The sequence below is a fragment of the Sorex fumeus genome, unplaced genomic scaffold, assembly GCF_029834395.1.
Source record: "Sorex fumeus unplaced genomic scaffold, SorFum_2.1 ptg000044l, whole genome shotgun sequence".
Classification (NCBI taxonomy): Eukaryota; Metazoa; Chordata; class Mammalia; order Eulipotyphla; family Soricidae; genus Sorex; species Sorex fumeus.
Window position 1 is genome coordinate 63,515,138 of NW_026606101.1, and position 14,660 is coordinate 63,529,797.

The 14,660-nt window shown below is 44.7% G+C and overlaps 1 protein-coding gene across 1 annotated transcript in view; it reads right to left on the minus strand.

Moving 5' to 3' along the window:
- PPM1L (protein phosphatase, Mg2+/Mn2+ dependent 1L) overlaps nt 1-12,995 on the minus strand; it is a 239,598-nt gene extending 226,603 nt beyond the window's left edge. The window contains exon 1 of the mRNA XM_056121449.1: nt 11,824-12,995. Within this exon, the coding sequence (XP_055977424.1) occupies nt 11,824-12,222 (399 nt within the window). The 5' untranslated portion in view covers nt 12,223-12,995. The remainder of the gene's footprint in view (nt 1-11,823) is intronic.
- Nucleotides 12,996-14,660: the final 1,665 nt, after the last annotated feature.

The following is a 14,660-nucleotide window of genomic DNA, read 5'->3' on the forward strand; positions in this document are numbered from 1 at the left end:
CTCCACCACTATCTAGGTCCCTCCTGGTCCACCCACTCCTTCTGTACCCACTATTATCCCTCCTTCCAGGACCCTCTCCTTGCGTGGTAACTTCAATTCTGTTGTCAAAGACTGGAAGTTTGTTTTCACTGGCCATTAACCATTCCTTTTTTTCTCTTTTTATATAACACATAGGAATAAAATCACCCAGTTTTTGCCCTTCTCCTTCTGACTTTTTTTTTTCACTAAAGATGAGAACTTCTAGTGATAACCAAGTAGCAAAGGACAATATTTCATCTTTTCTTATGACTGAATAGTATTCCTATTTGTATATGTACCACAATTTCTTTATTTACTCGTCTGTTACTAAACACTTGGATTAAGTCCAGATCTTGCCCATTTTAAATAGCTTTGAAAACAAGTGCATATATATATACACATGTATATACACATGTATATATATATATATATATATATATATATATATATATATAAATCCTGCCCCCGGGCCTGGCTGTCCTCACCAGGGCCCCTTGGAGGGGGGCGAGTTGTTTCCTTCCCCACCCCGAGCAGAGCCCTGGCAGCCAAAGACCTCCACAACCAGCCACAGCCATGCTGATACCACTCTCTACATGTCCGGACAAGCCTCATGCATGAAGGAACCAGCAGAGGAACCCAGGCATGCAGGTCCCAGGGCTGAGATCTCCAAACCTGCTCGGATCGGGACTGGGCCTTCTCCACCCAGATCCCCCATCTTCTAGTAGGTAGGCGTTACACCCACCAGCTGCTGCTGGCGCCAGGTGGTCCCATCAACAGCCAAGACCCAGAGACTATAAACCCAGCTTCTGTAAGTGCGCAGCTGCATTAGCGGCCATGTGGCATCTTATTATCTCGTTTTTACTTTGGAAAACCTGGCAGGCTACCGAAAGTATCCTGCCCGCACGGCAGAGTCTGGCAAACTTCCCGTGTCATATTCAATATGCCAAATACCAGTAACAATGATAGGTCTCATTCTCCTAGCTCTGAAAGAGCATTGAATATGGCTCTTTTAAAATCTCAGGGCTAGGAAGGAGATGTTACTGGTGCCTGCTCGAGGCAATTGACGAACAACAGGATGATTGTGATATACACATACATATATGTATATGTACATATATATATTTAAATGACTGCTTTGGGGATCTTAGAAGAGTTAGCAAGGAAAGAATCACTGGGTCAGAATCAGAGGACAGTTCTGTTTTTAACTTTTGAGAAGTCTTTTACTGTTTTACATAGAAGCTGAACCAGTTTACAGTTTCTCCAATAGTGAATGAGGGTTTATTTTTAGTCATATCCCCATAAATACTGGTTGTTTCCAGCCTTTTTAATATAAGCCATTGTCACTGGTAGGAGATAATATTTCATTGATATTTTTATTTACATTTCTTTAATAATCAGTGATGATGATCACTTTATCACATTACTGCTGTCCATTCTTCTGTCCTCTCTGGAGAACTGTTTGCTAAGCTCTTCTCCCCATGTTTTAATAGAATTGTTAATTTTTGTTGTTGAGCTCTTTGAGTAATTTATATAGCTTGGATACAAACCCTTTGAGAGACAAAAATGTATCATTTTTTTCTTATTTAGTACTGAAATTTTCAATTACCTTGTTTTGGCTTTGGGGGCAAACCTTTTTAAGTTTACAGCCGCCTTACAAAAGAAAGCCCATAAGAGGGACAGCAGATCTATCAAATGAGACTCTATGAGTCAAAAAAAGATGGTGGCATATAATACAAAGCTCAGTGAAATGAACACCTTATCAAGTTACTCTATCCAGCTAGATTATCATTCATATATGAAGAAACAATACTGAGCCTCAAGGACATGTAACAGCTTAAGGAATTCATAGCTTAGTTGCCAGTTTTGCAAGAAGCATTAAGGGAGCTTCTTTCGAAGACTAGAACTGAGTGGTGAAATAGGTAAAGGGATATATATGGTAACTTTTCCGTACCTGTATTGCAAACCATAAAGCCCAAAAGGAAAGAGAAAGAGAGCAAGCAAGAATGTGTGTGTGTGTGTGGAGAGAGAGAGAGAGAGAGAGAGAGAGAGAGAGAGAGACAGAGAGAGAGAGAGAGAGAGAGAGAGAGCAAGCAGGAGAAGAAAAGTACCTGGGGTGGGGTTGGGGGTGACAGGAAAGAAACTGGAGACACTGGTAGTGAGAAATGGACACTGGTGAAAGGAAGGGTGTTGGAATATTGTATGACTGAATCCCAACCTTGAACTACTTTGTGTATATCTCAAGCTGATTCAATTAATAAATAAATAAATAAATAAATAAGGACTAGGCAAACTTCTCAGCATTTTGCCATTAAGTATGCTTATGGGTGCCCTCTACAAGATTCAGAAAGCTATGATTATTCCTAGTTTGCTAGGAATTTTATACTTTTTCAATAATTAATCTTTTATTTATATTGAATGTTCTGTCTACTCTGGAGAATTTATTGCATCTATAAAGACTTACTGCAATTTTTTACTTATTAATGCAGATACTTAAGCATTACCTATATGATATTTTCTATCATGAAGTCAATATTCCCTTAATAAGATAAAACACACCTTTACAGGCCTATTTTGATTTTATTTTTAAATTTTCTTAATTTTCTTCTCACTCTTATAAACTGTATTATTTGCAATCCTACAAATAATTTATCTATTCCATGTTCATTTTTTTTGCTGGCTCTAGGGCCTTACAAGCGGCCAGCATGGCCAACCCGAGTTTGATTCCTCCGCCCCTCTCGGAGAGCCCGGCAAGCTAACGAGAGTATTCGATATGCCAGACACAGTAACAACAAAGTCTCCAATGGAGACGTTACTGGGCCCGCTCAAGCAAATCGACGATCAACAGGAGGGCCTTTACCTTTACCTTTAACTTATGTTCATTTTAAAATGTATTAGCACAGTATTATTCACAGTATTAATTTTTAATTGATACCACAAAAGAGAAAAGAATACAATTTTGAAAAAAATTTGAAAACTATTAGAGTAGTGCTGAATAGACTGTTCTATTAAGAATATAATCTGATACTTCAGGATTTGTTGCTAAAGAGCACTAAACCACTACACGTTTATAATGACCAAAACCTGGAATATTAACATTGAAAAGCAAATGCAAATAAGTGTTTACTTCTCCAGGGAAAAATAGGCTTCCTGACATGATGACTAATAGATAACTGGTCTTTAGTTTAACAACCGAGATGCATAGATTATCTGTCAGTTGCTCAAGCAGAAGCAAAACCAAAAGGGCAATCATGATGAATGGTATGGTAAAGAATATGTCTTAGCAATACACCCTACTGTGATGATGAATTTCACTTTTATACAAATTAAGAAAAAGACACCCTTTTCACGCGATTATAAAGCCTCAGATGCCCAGTTTATGGAGCAGACAGCTGGGGGCCCTTTGGTGACTCCACACATCAGATAGGAGCTCCCTTATCTTCTAGGAAGGGGGGAGCAGGGGGGACAGGGGGATCTCTTTTTCATTTTACTTAAAATGCATATTCCCATTAATTCAATACGTTCAGGATGTAATATCTAAAATACTCTCAGGTTCTAATATCCAAGTGCCTTGTTAATCATAACTTATTTTTAAAAATATTATTAATTTTTAAAGATAAAGCATTAACAATAACAAGCTTAACTACTCCCCCACTCCATAAAAGCTGGTGGTGACTAAGGTTCCACAAGACCAAGTCCTCCTCTCACTATCCGCAGCAAGGGGAAGAGGCTCCCAAGAGCTCAAGACCAAGACCTACAAATTATTGTGTTTGGGGGGAGATAAGTTTTTCAAATATTATCTTGCTTTCACAATCACAAATTCAGGACAATGTTTGGGAGAGAGAGAGAGAGAGAGAGAGAGAGAGAGAGACTCTTCCGGAAAAAACCTAGGCACTTTCTTGGAACTTGTCAAGGGGGAACTGTGCAGAACATATCAGGGCCTTCAGTCCATATCTAATTGCTTCACCTCAATGTTTTTGCCTCCTCTTGTTACTTCTGTGCAGTGGAAACCAGTCAGGGTGCCCAGGTTCTTCTCTGCCTGGGCAAAGCATGTGTCCTGGTATCCAAGAGCACAGAGGCCCGGGCTGGAGTGAGTCTAAAGTCGTGCGAGCGAAGCCCTCTTGGGGTGGCCAGGCAGATTCAGTCACATGCTATCCCAGAGGTCTTTGTCAAATGTAAAGTACTAAGTTTTTAACTTTAATTATAATTGAGCTATTGTAGTTTACAAGAGTAATGAAGTTGTTATTTTATAGTTGCATATTACTATACCAATCTCTCCACCAGTGCTCCAGGATCAGTCCACCATTTTCCCATAGTAATTCTAAATTTTTTTAAAGCATAGATTTGTAGAACCTAGACTGAACTATATTGAGAGACTATTAACTTAAAAGTATATATAAATTATAACTACAAGAATAGGCATTTCAAATGTTTTGAGTTTTTCAAGAAAGGAACAGAACTATAAAAGAAAGTTATAAACTATAGTTGGACTGGAGCGATAGCACAGTGGGTAGGGCGTTTGCCTTGCACGCAGCCAACACAGCCAACCCGAGTTCGATTCCTCCACCCCTCTCGGAGAGCCCGGCAAGCTACCGAGAGTATCCCGCCTGCATGGCAGAGCCTGGCAAGCTTCCCATGATGTATTCGATATGCCAAACACAGTAACAACAAAGTCTCCAATGGAGACGTTACTGGGCCTGCTCGAGCAAATCGATGGACCGTGACAGTGATAAAATATAGTTAATTTCTTTATTTATTTAAACTTTAGCTTTGAAGATTTATATTAAAAACATTACAATTAACCACCACCAAAGTTTGCGCTTGAGTTAATACTGACATGGAGAATAATGTATTAAGTAGTTCTGGAATGGAAATGTAACATCTTCTATTTTAGTTTAGACTCACATCCTCTCAAACTTTAGTTTAGATACCAATTTAGCATTATAAACAAATAAGAAAATTATATTTTGTTGATATTTTGCTGTGTAAATTAACAATAATTTACATAGTAGGAAATTATTTTGATCTTCTGAAGTAGGCAAAACCATACATGACCCTAATATTTATCCTAAAGTCAAATCTAACCTCTAGTCAAAGATCTATCTAGCAGAGACAAACCCTAAATGTCCTGCAAGGAATGAATAAAGAAGTTGTCAAATAAATATGCAAAGGAATACTACTCAGTGATTAAAATATGAAAAATTACCTTCTGCATATGTGAGGTGATTATGCTAAGCAAAGTACATCAGAAAATATAAGACAACTACCAGATGATCTCACTCACTCGTGTAAAACATAAAGCAAATAAACTGCTGAAATACACACACAAAAAAATCAATCTTAGACTCAGAAAAAATATGATTATCAAAATGGAGGGGCCAATCTGATTGTGAAAATGACACTAAAGTATTCTATGGAATATGCACATGTTTAGGAGTAAAGTTATACCCTCCATACTTACATAATAGGGCAAATCAGTAACAAATCAATAATTATTTTGTGAAAAATGAAAAGATCTACAAACACAGAGCTTTCAAGAACTATACTACATATCACAAGAACGTGGGACACATGACCTGGGAAAATAAGTGGAGGGTCTAGAGCCCTTGAGTGGTGGATACGGGAGGTAATAGTCTCCGCCAAAAATGCAACTGTCAGGGGCTGGAGCAATAGTACAGCAGGTAGGACATTTGCCTTGCAGCATCCCGTATGGTCCCCTGAGCACCGCCAGGGGTAATTCCTAAGTGCAGAGCCAGGAGTGACTCTGTGCATCGCTGGGTTTGACCCAAAAAGAAAAAAAAAATCAAAAACCTACAACAGTCAACCAAGAAGTAGTAGGGGCATGGATAGGATGAAGGAAGGTCAAGCCAAAGGTCACAGGAGAAGGGGTGGAGGATTATAGGCACTGTTTATAACCGGAGAAATGATGACTTTCCTAAGGCTGTATGGCTCGTTCAAGGCCTTCAGTTTGGTGATCTTTATATTTAACAACTGGGACACATTCGCGTGCATATTTACCTCAAGAGAGAAGTCACACACTAGGGATACAAAGGTTAATGAAACATGATTCCTGTCTTCTTACTGCAGAGGAAGAGGGAGAAATCTATAGACCAGAAATGCCTGTCATGATGTTCTATAGGCTGTTATGGGAACAGAGGAGGGACACCTTGAAGGTACGTTTTACTGCACGGTTAAAGTGCAGGCTTTAGCTTCAGATTTTGCTTGAATCTGTGTTATGCCTTACATTAGCAGTGACCTTGAGCAAGTTCCTTAAGTCATTTTACCTGGGGATCTTTCGTTTTATATGAAAAATCATGCATGCAAGGAACATCCTCGGGTTGTACTATATCCAATCAAGAGAAATGCTTAATGGAGAAAGGGACGTGGTAGCGTGTAGGAAAGATGACCTGTGTTGGGAGTAAGGTTCGTGAATCAAATTAATGCATGCTATAGGATTCTGCATATTTCCCAGAGGCAGATCAGAGATTTAGCTCTAACACTCCTAGCAGCCAACAAACACAGGTCTACCCAGTTGGTTCCATGATTCACCATCCTTAAAATAAGAGCAAAAAAGCCTTCAGATAACTATTCTTGGTACAAACAAAGTCCTCAACAACAAGCCTGCAGTTGATTTATCAGTGTGCCTTAGAAGACAATTAATCTTGACAACCATCATTGGCCATGGACAACACGTAAGTTAGTAAATACAAATGATGGGTAAGAAAGCAATTAAGTAAAGGAATAAGTCCTGCTAGTCCAGGTATAAGAGCTTTATCAGAAACAGATTTCATTTTATCTAGGTTAATTTATAATCCAGAACCGCATATCTTTAAAATCCTAAGAAAAATTTGAGGCACATGTTGGTTTTTCTGGAAGGTATGTTTATTGTTTCATAACATTCTCAAGGGAAAGCATGACTCAAGGAAAGTTAACAGCCTCTAATCTAAAGAACTATACTGTGTATATCCTTTGGGCAGTCATCCATAAGCAGTTTCTCTTCTTGCACGTCTAAGAAATGCTGATCCTTGAAACAGACCAGCCCCAGAAAAGCATCTGAAGAACGCCTTTCACATAAAATGTGAAACTTCAAGCTTAAGCCATTATCTAAGGTGTGTGTCAACTGTATGAAACAATAATATATGACCAATTATCAGTAATGTCCATAAGCATATGGAAAGCATAAAAATGCATTCTTCTAAATAGGTTCGAGCTACAAATATTTACAAAGTTGCCTCAAAGTACTGGTGATATTTCTTTTAGCTAATAAAACAATTAAGCAAAACCTACCTTTTTCTTGTGAATAACAATTATAGATAAGTATGAACCATTTTCCTAGATAAATATTTTTAAGTTTAAAAATAACCTTTTCCTTGGGGCTGGAGCAATAGCACAGTGGGTAGGGCGTTTGCCTTGCATGCAGCTGACCCAGGTTCGATTCCCAGCATTTCATATGGTACCCTGAGCACCACCAGGAGTAATTCCTGAGTGCAGAGCCAGGAGTAACAATTGTGCATCACTGTGTGTGACCCAAAAGGCAAACAAAATAATAATAATAATAACCTTTCCATTATTATAATGATAATAATAATATAACCTTCCACTATTACAATAATAATAACCTTTCCACCATTAATAGAGTTTTTCTCTGAGCTTCATATTTTTAATGTTTTAAAACCTAGACAGCAAACAATCACTGCGACGGCTCTAAATGTACACACAAAGTCATATTATCCCATACTATCTTGGTTAAAATATTTCAAGATCCCAGGGTATCACCTAGACAAGGCTCTTTAAACTCTTCTATCTGGAAGTCACAGCCATTCAGAATAAGCATAATAAATCCAGAGACTTTGTCACAAATACACAACTGAGTGCTGAAGAGATAGTGCAGCAGTTTAGATGCTTGCAAGCAGACAACTTTGGTTTGATCCTGAGCACTGGCACCAAATACGATCACCAGTAGTAAGCCCTGAGGAGAGCTGAATATGGTCCAAACCCTCCCCCCCCAAAAAAAATACACAGTTGAGTAAACTCATGAGAACAAACTTATGTCAGCTTAACCAATAAATATCTGATCTACAAATCAGAATTTCAACTTATTAGTTAATCATAGAGGAAATTTGTTCCCCGGATCAGAAATGCTGCATCTGAAACCATGATTCTTTCAATACTAAGCTACCTGGATGTCTGAATTAACAATTTACCAGAAACTAGAACAAGAAGATGATGGGATATACCTAATAAATTAGCCACAGTCAGCAACTTTCTGGTGATCAAAATTGTGGTTTTCCCTTGTAGAATCTATCTTTCCTTTGGTTATTGTTGCCCCAACACTGCAGACTTCTTAATCTCTAAGTTTTCTTCTATCACATCCTTTTCTCCATTAAGCATTTCCCTTGATTGGATATAGTACAACCCGAGGATGCTCCTTGCACGCATGATTTTTCGTATAAGATGAAAGATCCCCAGGTAAAATGACTTAAGGAACTTGCTCAAGATCACTGCTAATGTAAGGCATAACAGATTCAAGCAAAATCTGAAGCCAAAGCCTGCACTTTAACCGTGCAGTAAAACGTACCTTCAAGGTGTCCCTCCTCTGTTCCCATAACAGCCTATAGAACATCATGACAGGCATTTCTGGTCTATAGATTTCTCCCTCTTCCTCTGCAGTAAGAAGACAGGAATCATGTTTCATTAACCTTTGTATCCCTAGTGTGTGACTTCTCTCTTGAGGTAAATATGCACGCGAATGTGTCCCAGTTGTTAAATATAAAGATCACCAAAATGAAGGCCTTGAACTAGCCATACAGCCTTAGGAAAGTCATCATATCTCCGGTCATAAACAGCTCATCCACAAAATGGGGATGAAAGAGATATACACGGCACCTTAGGAAACTTCTGCAACTAAAAGACCTTAAGATTACAGCTTCCGGAGCTCTTATGCCTTACCTTATTAATTTATTAGAAATGAAATTAAATGTCAGTATTTTCATTTATTTGACCTCTATATTTTATACCACTCTACCATACCAAACATATAACTAATAGTTCATAGAAAACTTACTCTTATAAAAGGAGATAACTATCATATACATAATATACATAATATTATATATATATTTATATCAAATCCATAGCACCCACTTCTGGTGAACGAAAAGGTTCTGAACAACAAAAAAGACAATTTAAAAGTGGGATTTATTTTTACTTAAAAAAAAGAAAATTGGGGCTGCGGTGATAGCACAGTGGGTAGGGCATTTGCCTTGCACGCGGCTGACCCGGGTTCAATTCCCAGCATTCCATATGGTCCCCTGAGCACCGCCAGGGGAAATTCCTGAGTGCAGAGCCAGGAGTGACCCCTGTGCATCACCAGGTGTGACCCAAAAAGCAAAAAACAAAAAACAAATTAAAAAAAAAGAAAATTGCCTAATATTATTATTATCACTTAACAAAACTAAAAACTTCTATTTTAATAGTACCTTGTTTTCCCCCGAAACAAAGTCAAAATGAACTAGTTATATAGAGTTTATTGTTAGAACAATTATTCTGTGTTTAAGAGTACTGATAATACTAATTACCTTTATAAACAGCAGACTTTTCATTGTAGAGCATAATGAAAGTCATTTTATAGTTTTACTAACAATGCTCATTTTTAGGGAGGATCAAATGCAGTACCAGGGATGAAATCAGGTCTGAAACCTGTAAGGCAAGCATTTAACCTCCCGTATTATCTCTTCAGCCACAGTTATTTTAAATTTTAATGAAAACTCCTATATTTTCAAATAAGATTGTTTACCATACTCCTTTTGGACAGCACATTTTCCAGAAGATAGTACTGCAAACTTTTCAACCTGAAATCTGCTTAGGCCTACACTTCCAGGTTTTACATCAAATTAAAAAAAAAAATTAAACTCCCCTTACCTTATGTGTACTGGGTCAAAGCATGTCAATATCACATACCCATACAAATACAACTCAAAGTTTGACAGTATCAATACTACAACCAAACCTTTCAATTAAAGTTGAAACTGCTTTCTAGGACCAGAAGTAGATTATGGTCTATCGATGATTATAATGTAAGAATATATGCTAACCATAAGCTTTATTCATGAAAATAGAGACAATTTGACTGAAGCCAAGAAAGCAAACCAATCATTGCTCTAGCAACCTTGTCATTCAGGCATGTTTTTACCAAAGCACATCACATCTCTTCCCTTAATTAATTTTGCATCCTTCACCTGCCCTATGACCAAAGGAAAAATGAACAGCAAGGCTCACAACACACTACAAAGGCTAAGAAACCCCTATTTTGAGATAGAGAACACAGAATGGGCTGGGGTAAACAGAAAATGGCAAACTTTGATTTCAGTTCTACCAAAGAAAATTTCCAACCAGGTGTTTTTTTTTTCCCCCTGACCAAGTCATTTCCATGGGCAGGGAAATTCACTAATCTTAAATAGATTAGGGACATGGATAGATGTAGTGTCTGTGTTAGGGAGAGACCAGGTAAAATAACCAATGAAAAACTTTCTTAATGTTCACCCAAAACAAGGTCAAACATCCCATACCCAGGGCCTAATGCTGTCAGGGGTGGCCATCTGAGCATCTGGACCCTGCTCCGGAAGCCCCCCTTCACATCCCACCCTTCTCCAGCAATAAAATGAAGATCACGAGATCTCTTGCAGAGCACCCACAGACCAGCAGAGTCTAAGAAGAGTTATGGGGGGAAAGTTGGAGGCTGGGCTGGGGGGAAGGAAAAGGCGATGGATGCTGGGCGGGGGGAGAATGTGCAGCAACAAAACGACTATACACGGAGAAAGAGGAGGGCTGGAACGGAGCGTCTGTATTCATTTTATACCAGTCCATGCCCAAGGAACAGAGCCTGCCCCTGCCCGGACCTCCAGGAGTCCAGATGCACAGCTTGGGCGCAGCACAATCGCTGTAGAGCAAGTGGCGTCCAACCTCATCTTTTGCTCCTGACGACCCCTAGATAAACCCTAACGTCTGTGCCCCACACTCGCTAGGGCGCTGGGCAGAGATGGAGGCACCTCCACACTGCACCACTACCTCTGCAAAGGCCAGAGGCAGCATCACCTGGCGTGCCAAGATCCAGCTAAAAGCACGAGGCCCGCCCGCCCGGGAAGAGCTCCTGGAAGCAAGCTGGCCTTGAAGCGTTCCCAAACTTACAGGACCAGAGAAGGAAAAAAACCGGAGCTGCTTTCTGGGTTCTTCCACAGGGTGAAGACAGAGCAAAGGAATCACAACTTCCTTCACCCTCACTGATCTCGCAGATTTAGTCTCTTTTCCCCCAACCAAGCATCAAAGACCATTTCTGCCTTCCTGGTGCCTAGTTCGGCCCCACAGCCTGGAGCAGGGCGTCTGAGCCGCTCCGCAGTCCCGGTACCCGCCCGACCACCCCAAAGTTCACTGGCAGGGGGTGGAGGGGCGGTACAAACCGTGCACTCTACCCACAAAACCATCACAGGCATTCTGGACTCGCGAAACCTCATCTCAAGCCCAGGATCAGGCTTGAGATGACCCTTCCTTCGCCAAATGAACCTTCCCTCCCAAGAGGTCTGGATCCAGTCGGTTCCGTCGGGGCCGCATTTAGTCCCAGGGGCTCGAGTCCAGCCAGTCCCGGTGCTTCCACACGCCCCTTACGCCCTTCTCCTTAGCCCGCAGCACACAGTGCCCAGGTGCTGCTATTTACTTTGTCTGCTTCTGTCTCTTTCTTGTCACTCTCTGTCTCGCTGTCTCTGTCTCTCTCTCGCATCCACACACGCACACCCACGCACCGCAAAATCCTACCTCGCCCCCGTGCCCGTCGAAGATGCCAAAGATGGATGGGTGCGTCTTGTTGACGAGGTCGGTGAGAACTTCGAAGCGGTCCTCCATGTGGTCCCTCCGGCCCTGGATGGAGTACACCGCCACGTTGTGGCTCTTGAACTCCCAGGTCTTGGAGAACTCGGCCTCCAGCACGTCGAGCCCCCCCAGCCGATCATTCTGCATGATCTCGGCCACCTTGCCCTTCACCATCTTCACCGCGTCCCGGCTGGACTTGACGATGGTCTTCACCTCGTCCGTGTGAAAGAAGTAACTCCACAGCGCCAAGCTGATGCACAGCAGGAAGAGCGTCTCGGGTCTCAGCAAGAAGTAGCGCATGATGCGACCCAGCAGAGACAGCAAAGTCATTGTATCCTCTATCATTTATTATCGCGGGAGACTCAACCAGCAGCAGCGAGGCGCGCCCCGAAGGCTCGCCGGATCCCGGAGCACTGCGGGGACAGCCCGCCGGGCGGGAGGCGGAGCAGCGCCGGGCAGCCGAGGGGGCAGCGCGCGGAGCCGGCCGGGGGGCCAGCGGCGGCGGCGGGTCCGCTCGGGGCTCGGGGCGCGGAGGCAGCTTTTCCCTTTTGTCTGCCCGCCCGCTGGAAGGCCCGCGCCCCGCGCGCTGGCGCCGGTGCCCGCCGCCTCTGTCGCCTCTTTCCCCGGCGTCCCTTTGTAAGGCGACTGGGGAGGCGGCGGCGGCGGCAGCAGCAGCCGCCGCGGGTGCCCGGGCTGCGCGAGAACAATCAAGTTGAAGTTGCGTCCAGGCGGCGGTGGCGCGGCGGCGGGGAGAGTTCCCGGGCGCTGGCACCCGCGCGGCCCGGGCCCTTCGGCCGCTCGGGGGAGCGAGGGGCAGGTAAGGAGACGCGCGCGAGAGCCCGGCCGCTCGCTCCGCCCGTCCCCGGGAGTCGCCGCTGCAGGGGCTTCCCGGAGCCGACCGACCGCTCCGATCCTCGCATACACCCTCCCCGGGCAGGAGGGGCAGAAAATAAAAAGTTTTCCCGGCGCGGGGGCAGAGGCGGCGGTCCCCGGAGCTCGGCGACGTCGCTCGGAGGGCGCTGAGCCGCAGGCGGCCGGCCCGGCTCTGCCCGCCTCGGTCTCCCCGCACCTCCGGGCTCGTGGCCGCGTCGCCTCGGCGCGCCCCGCTCGCCCCGCCCTGCGCGCTCGGCCCCGCCCCCGCCGCGCCGCCCAGCCAGCCGGGACCGGGACCCGGAGGTGCTCCGACCCCGCTGTCACCCGCGGAGGAAGCGCCGCAGCGGCTGGCGCGCTCGGGCGGCCGCGGCGGCCGGGGCCAAGTGCGGGGGAGACGGGGGGCGTGTCGGCTGCGGGCGGCCGTTCCGCGGCGCTTCCCGGCTCCCGCGCGCTCCCCGCGGGGTCCCACGGGCCCGGCCGAGCGTCCGAGCGCCGGTGGCCCCGGAGCCGCGGCCGCGGGCTGCCGGCGGGGACCCGCACGTGCGCGCCCGTCCCCCTCCTGCGGCAGCCGCGGTAGTGCGGTCCCCGCCGCGCCGACAGAAGGCGAGCGAGAGGGGACGCACTTCCCCCGGCTCACCGGCGGCAGCGGGAGCCCGCCAGCGCTTCTCCGCCTGGTGCCGGAGGCCGCGCGCGACCTCCCGGAGGGCAGAAAGCAAGCCTGGGGCCTAGCAGCCTTCCTCCCGGCGAGGGCACGGTCGCCCGCGCCCCTCCCCGGGAACTGCAGCACGTGAAGGACCGCCACTCCCCGGCCCCCTCGCCGCCCCCTCCAGCCACACCGGGCCCGCGCGCGCAGACGTCGCCCGCCGGAGCGGGAGGAGGAGGTGACTTTGTCTCCGAGCTGCCGCCGCCTCTCCGGCACCCCGGGAGGCCTTCCCGGGTGTCTGCCACCCGCCGCCTCCGAGTGACTCCCCGCGCTCTTGTCCCTACCGCGGGACAAAGGGCTCGGGCTCGACCATGCTAGTCGAAAGGTCCCTTTGGCGCTTCCAGCCCGCAGCCTTCCCGCGTGGCAGGGGGAGTGGAAGCCTGGAAGAGCAGAAATCGGACTGTCCGGAAGCATCGCGGTGAACTTGTTGAAATACGGAAAGGTGGCCTTGCCCTTGAAGATGCGGGGAAAGAAAGGAGCGACGTGCAAATCAGTTTAGAATTGGGAGTCTAGGGAGAAGAGGATTCGCTCTCGCTACCTCTGTCCAGGAAGGAGAGTGCTGATCTCAGCTGCCGCCAGGCGCTGCCTGACCCCAGCCTCGCCCAGGACGGTCTTCCCAAGCACCTGGGCCTTACAAAGAGCCCAGCTGCGTTGTCTGTTTGTTTTAATGAATGTAAAATGCTAGAAAACACCAAAATGTTCCCTAGGTTATATGTACTTTTCATTTTCTGTTTTGGACATTTGTTTCCTTTGCTTTTTCAAAGATTATACTAACGGCATAGATTGTCATCATATCCCGAAAAAAACTAAAATGTTGGCATTTAAATGGCTTGCGTACAATAGATATTTCGATAACAAACGTGCGTAGAAAAGACAGGAAGGAGGGATATATGAAGAACTGTTAACAGTAAAAGTGTTTATGCTTTGAACAATGGGGATATGGCCTTTACACTTTTTAGCTGTGTCCAGGCATAACTTTTTAAAAAATAAGTTTAAAAATAAGATGATTCTGGCCAAAAGTGATGAGGGATGAGTTTCCAAAATGAGATAATGCATTCACAAACCTTTGGGGAGTATAAAGCAGAAGTAATGCAGTAGTACTCTTAGGAAATTTTCTTACTAAAAATCAGGAAATGGATTTTGGGTGAATTCTCAATTACTGTACACAAAACTTTTTCTGTAACAAACATTAGATATATAATATAGA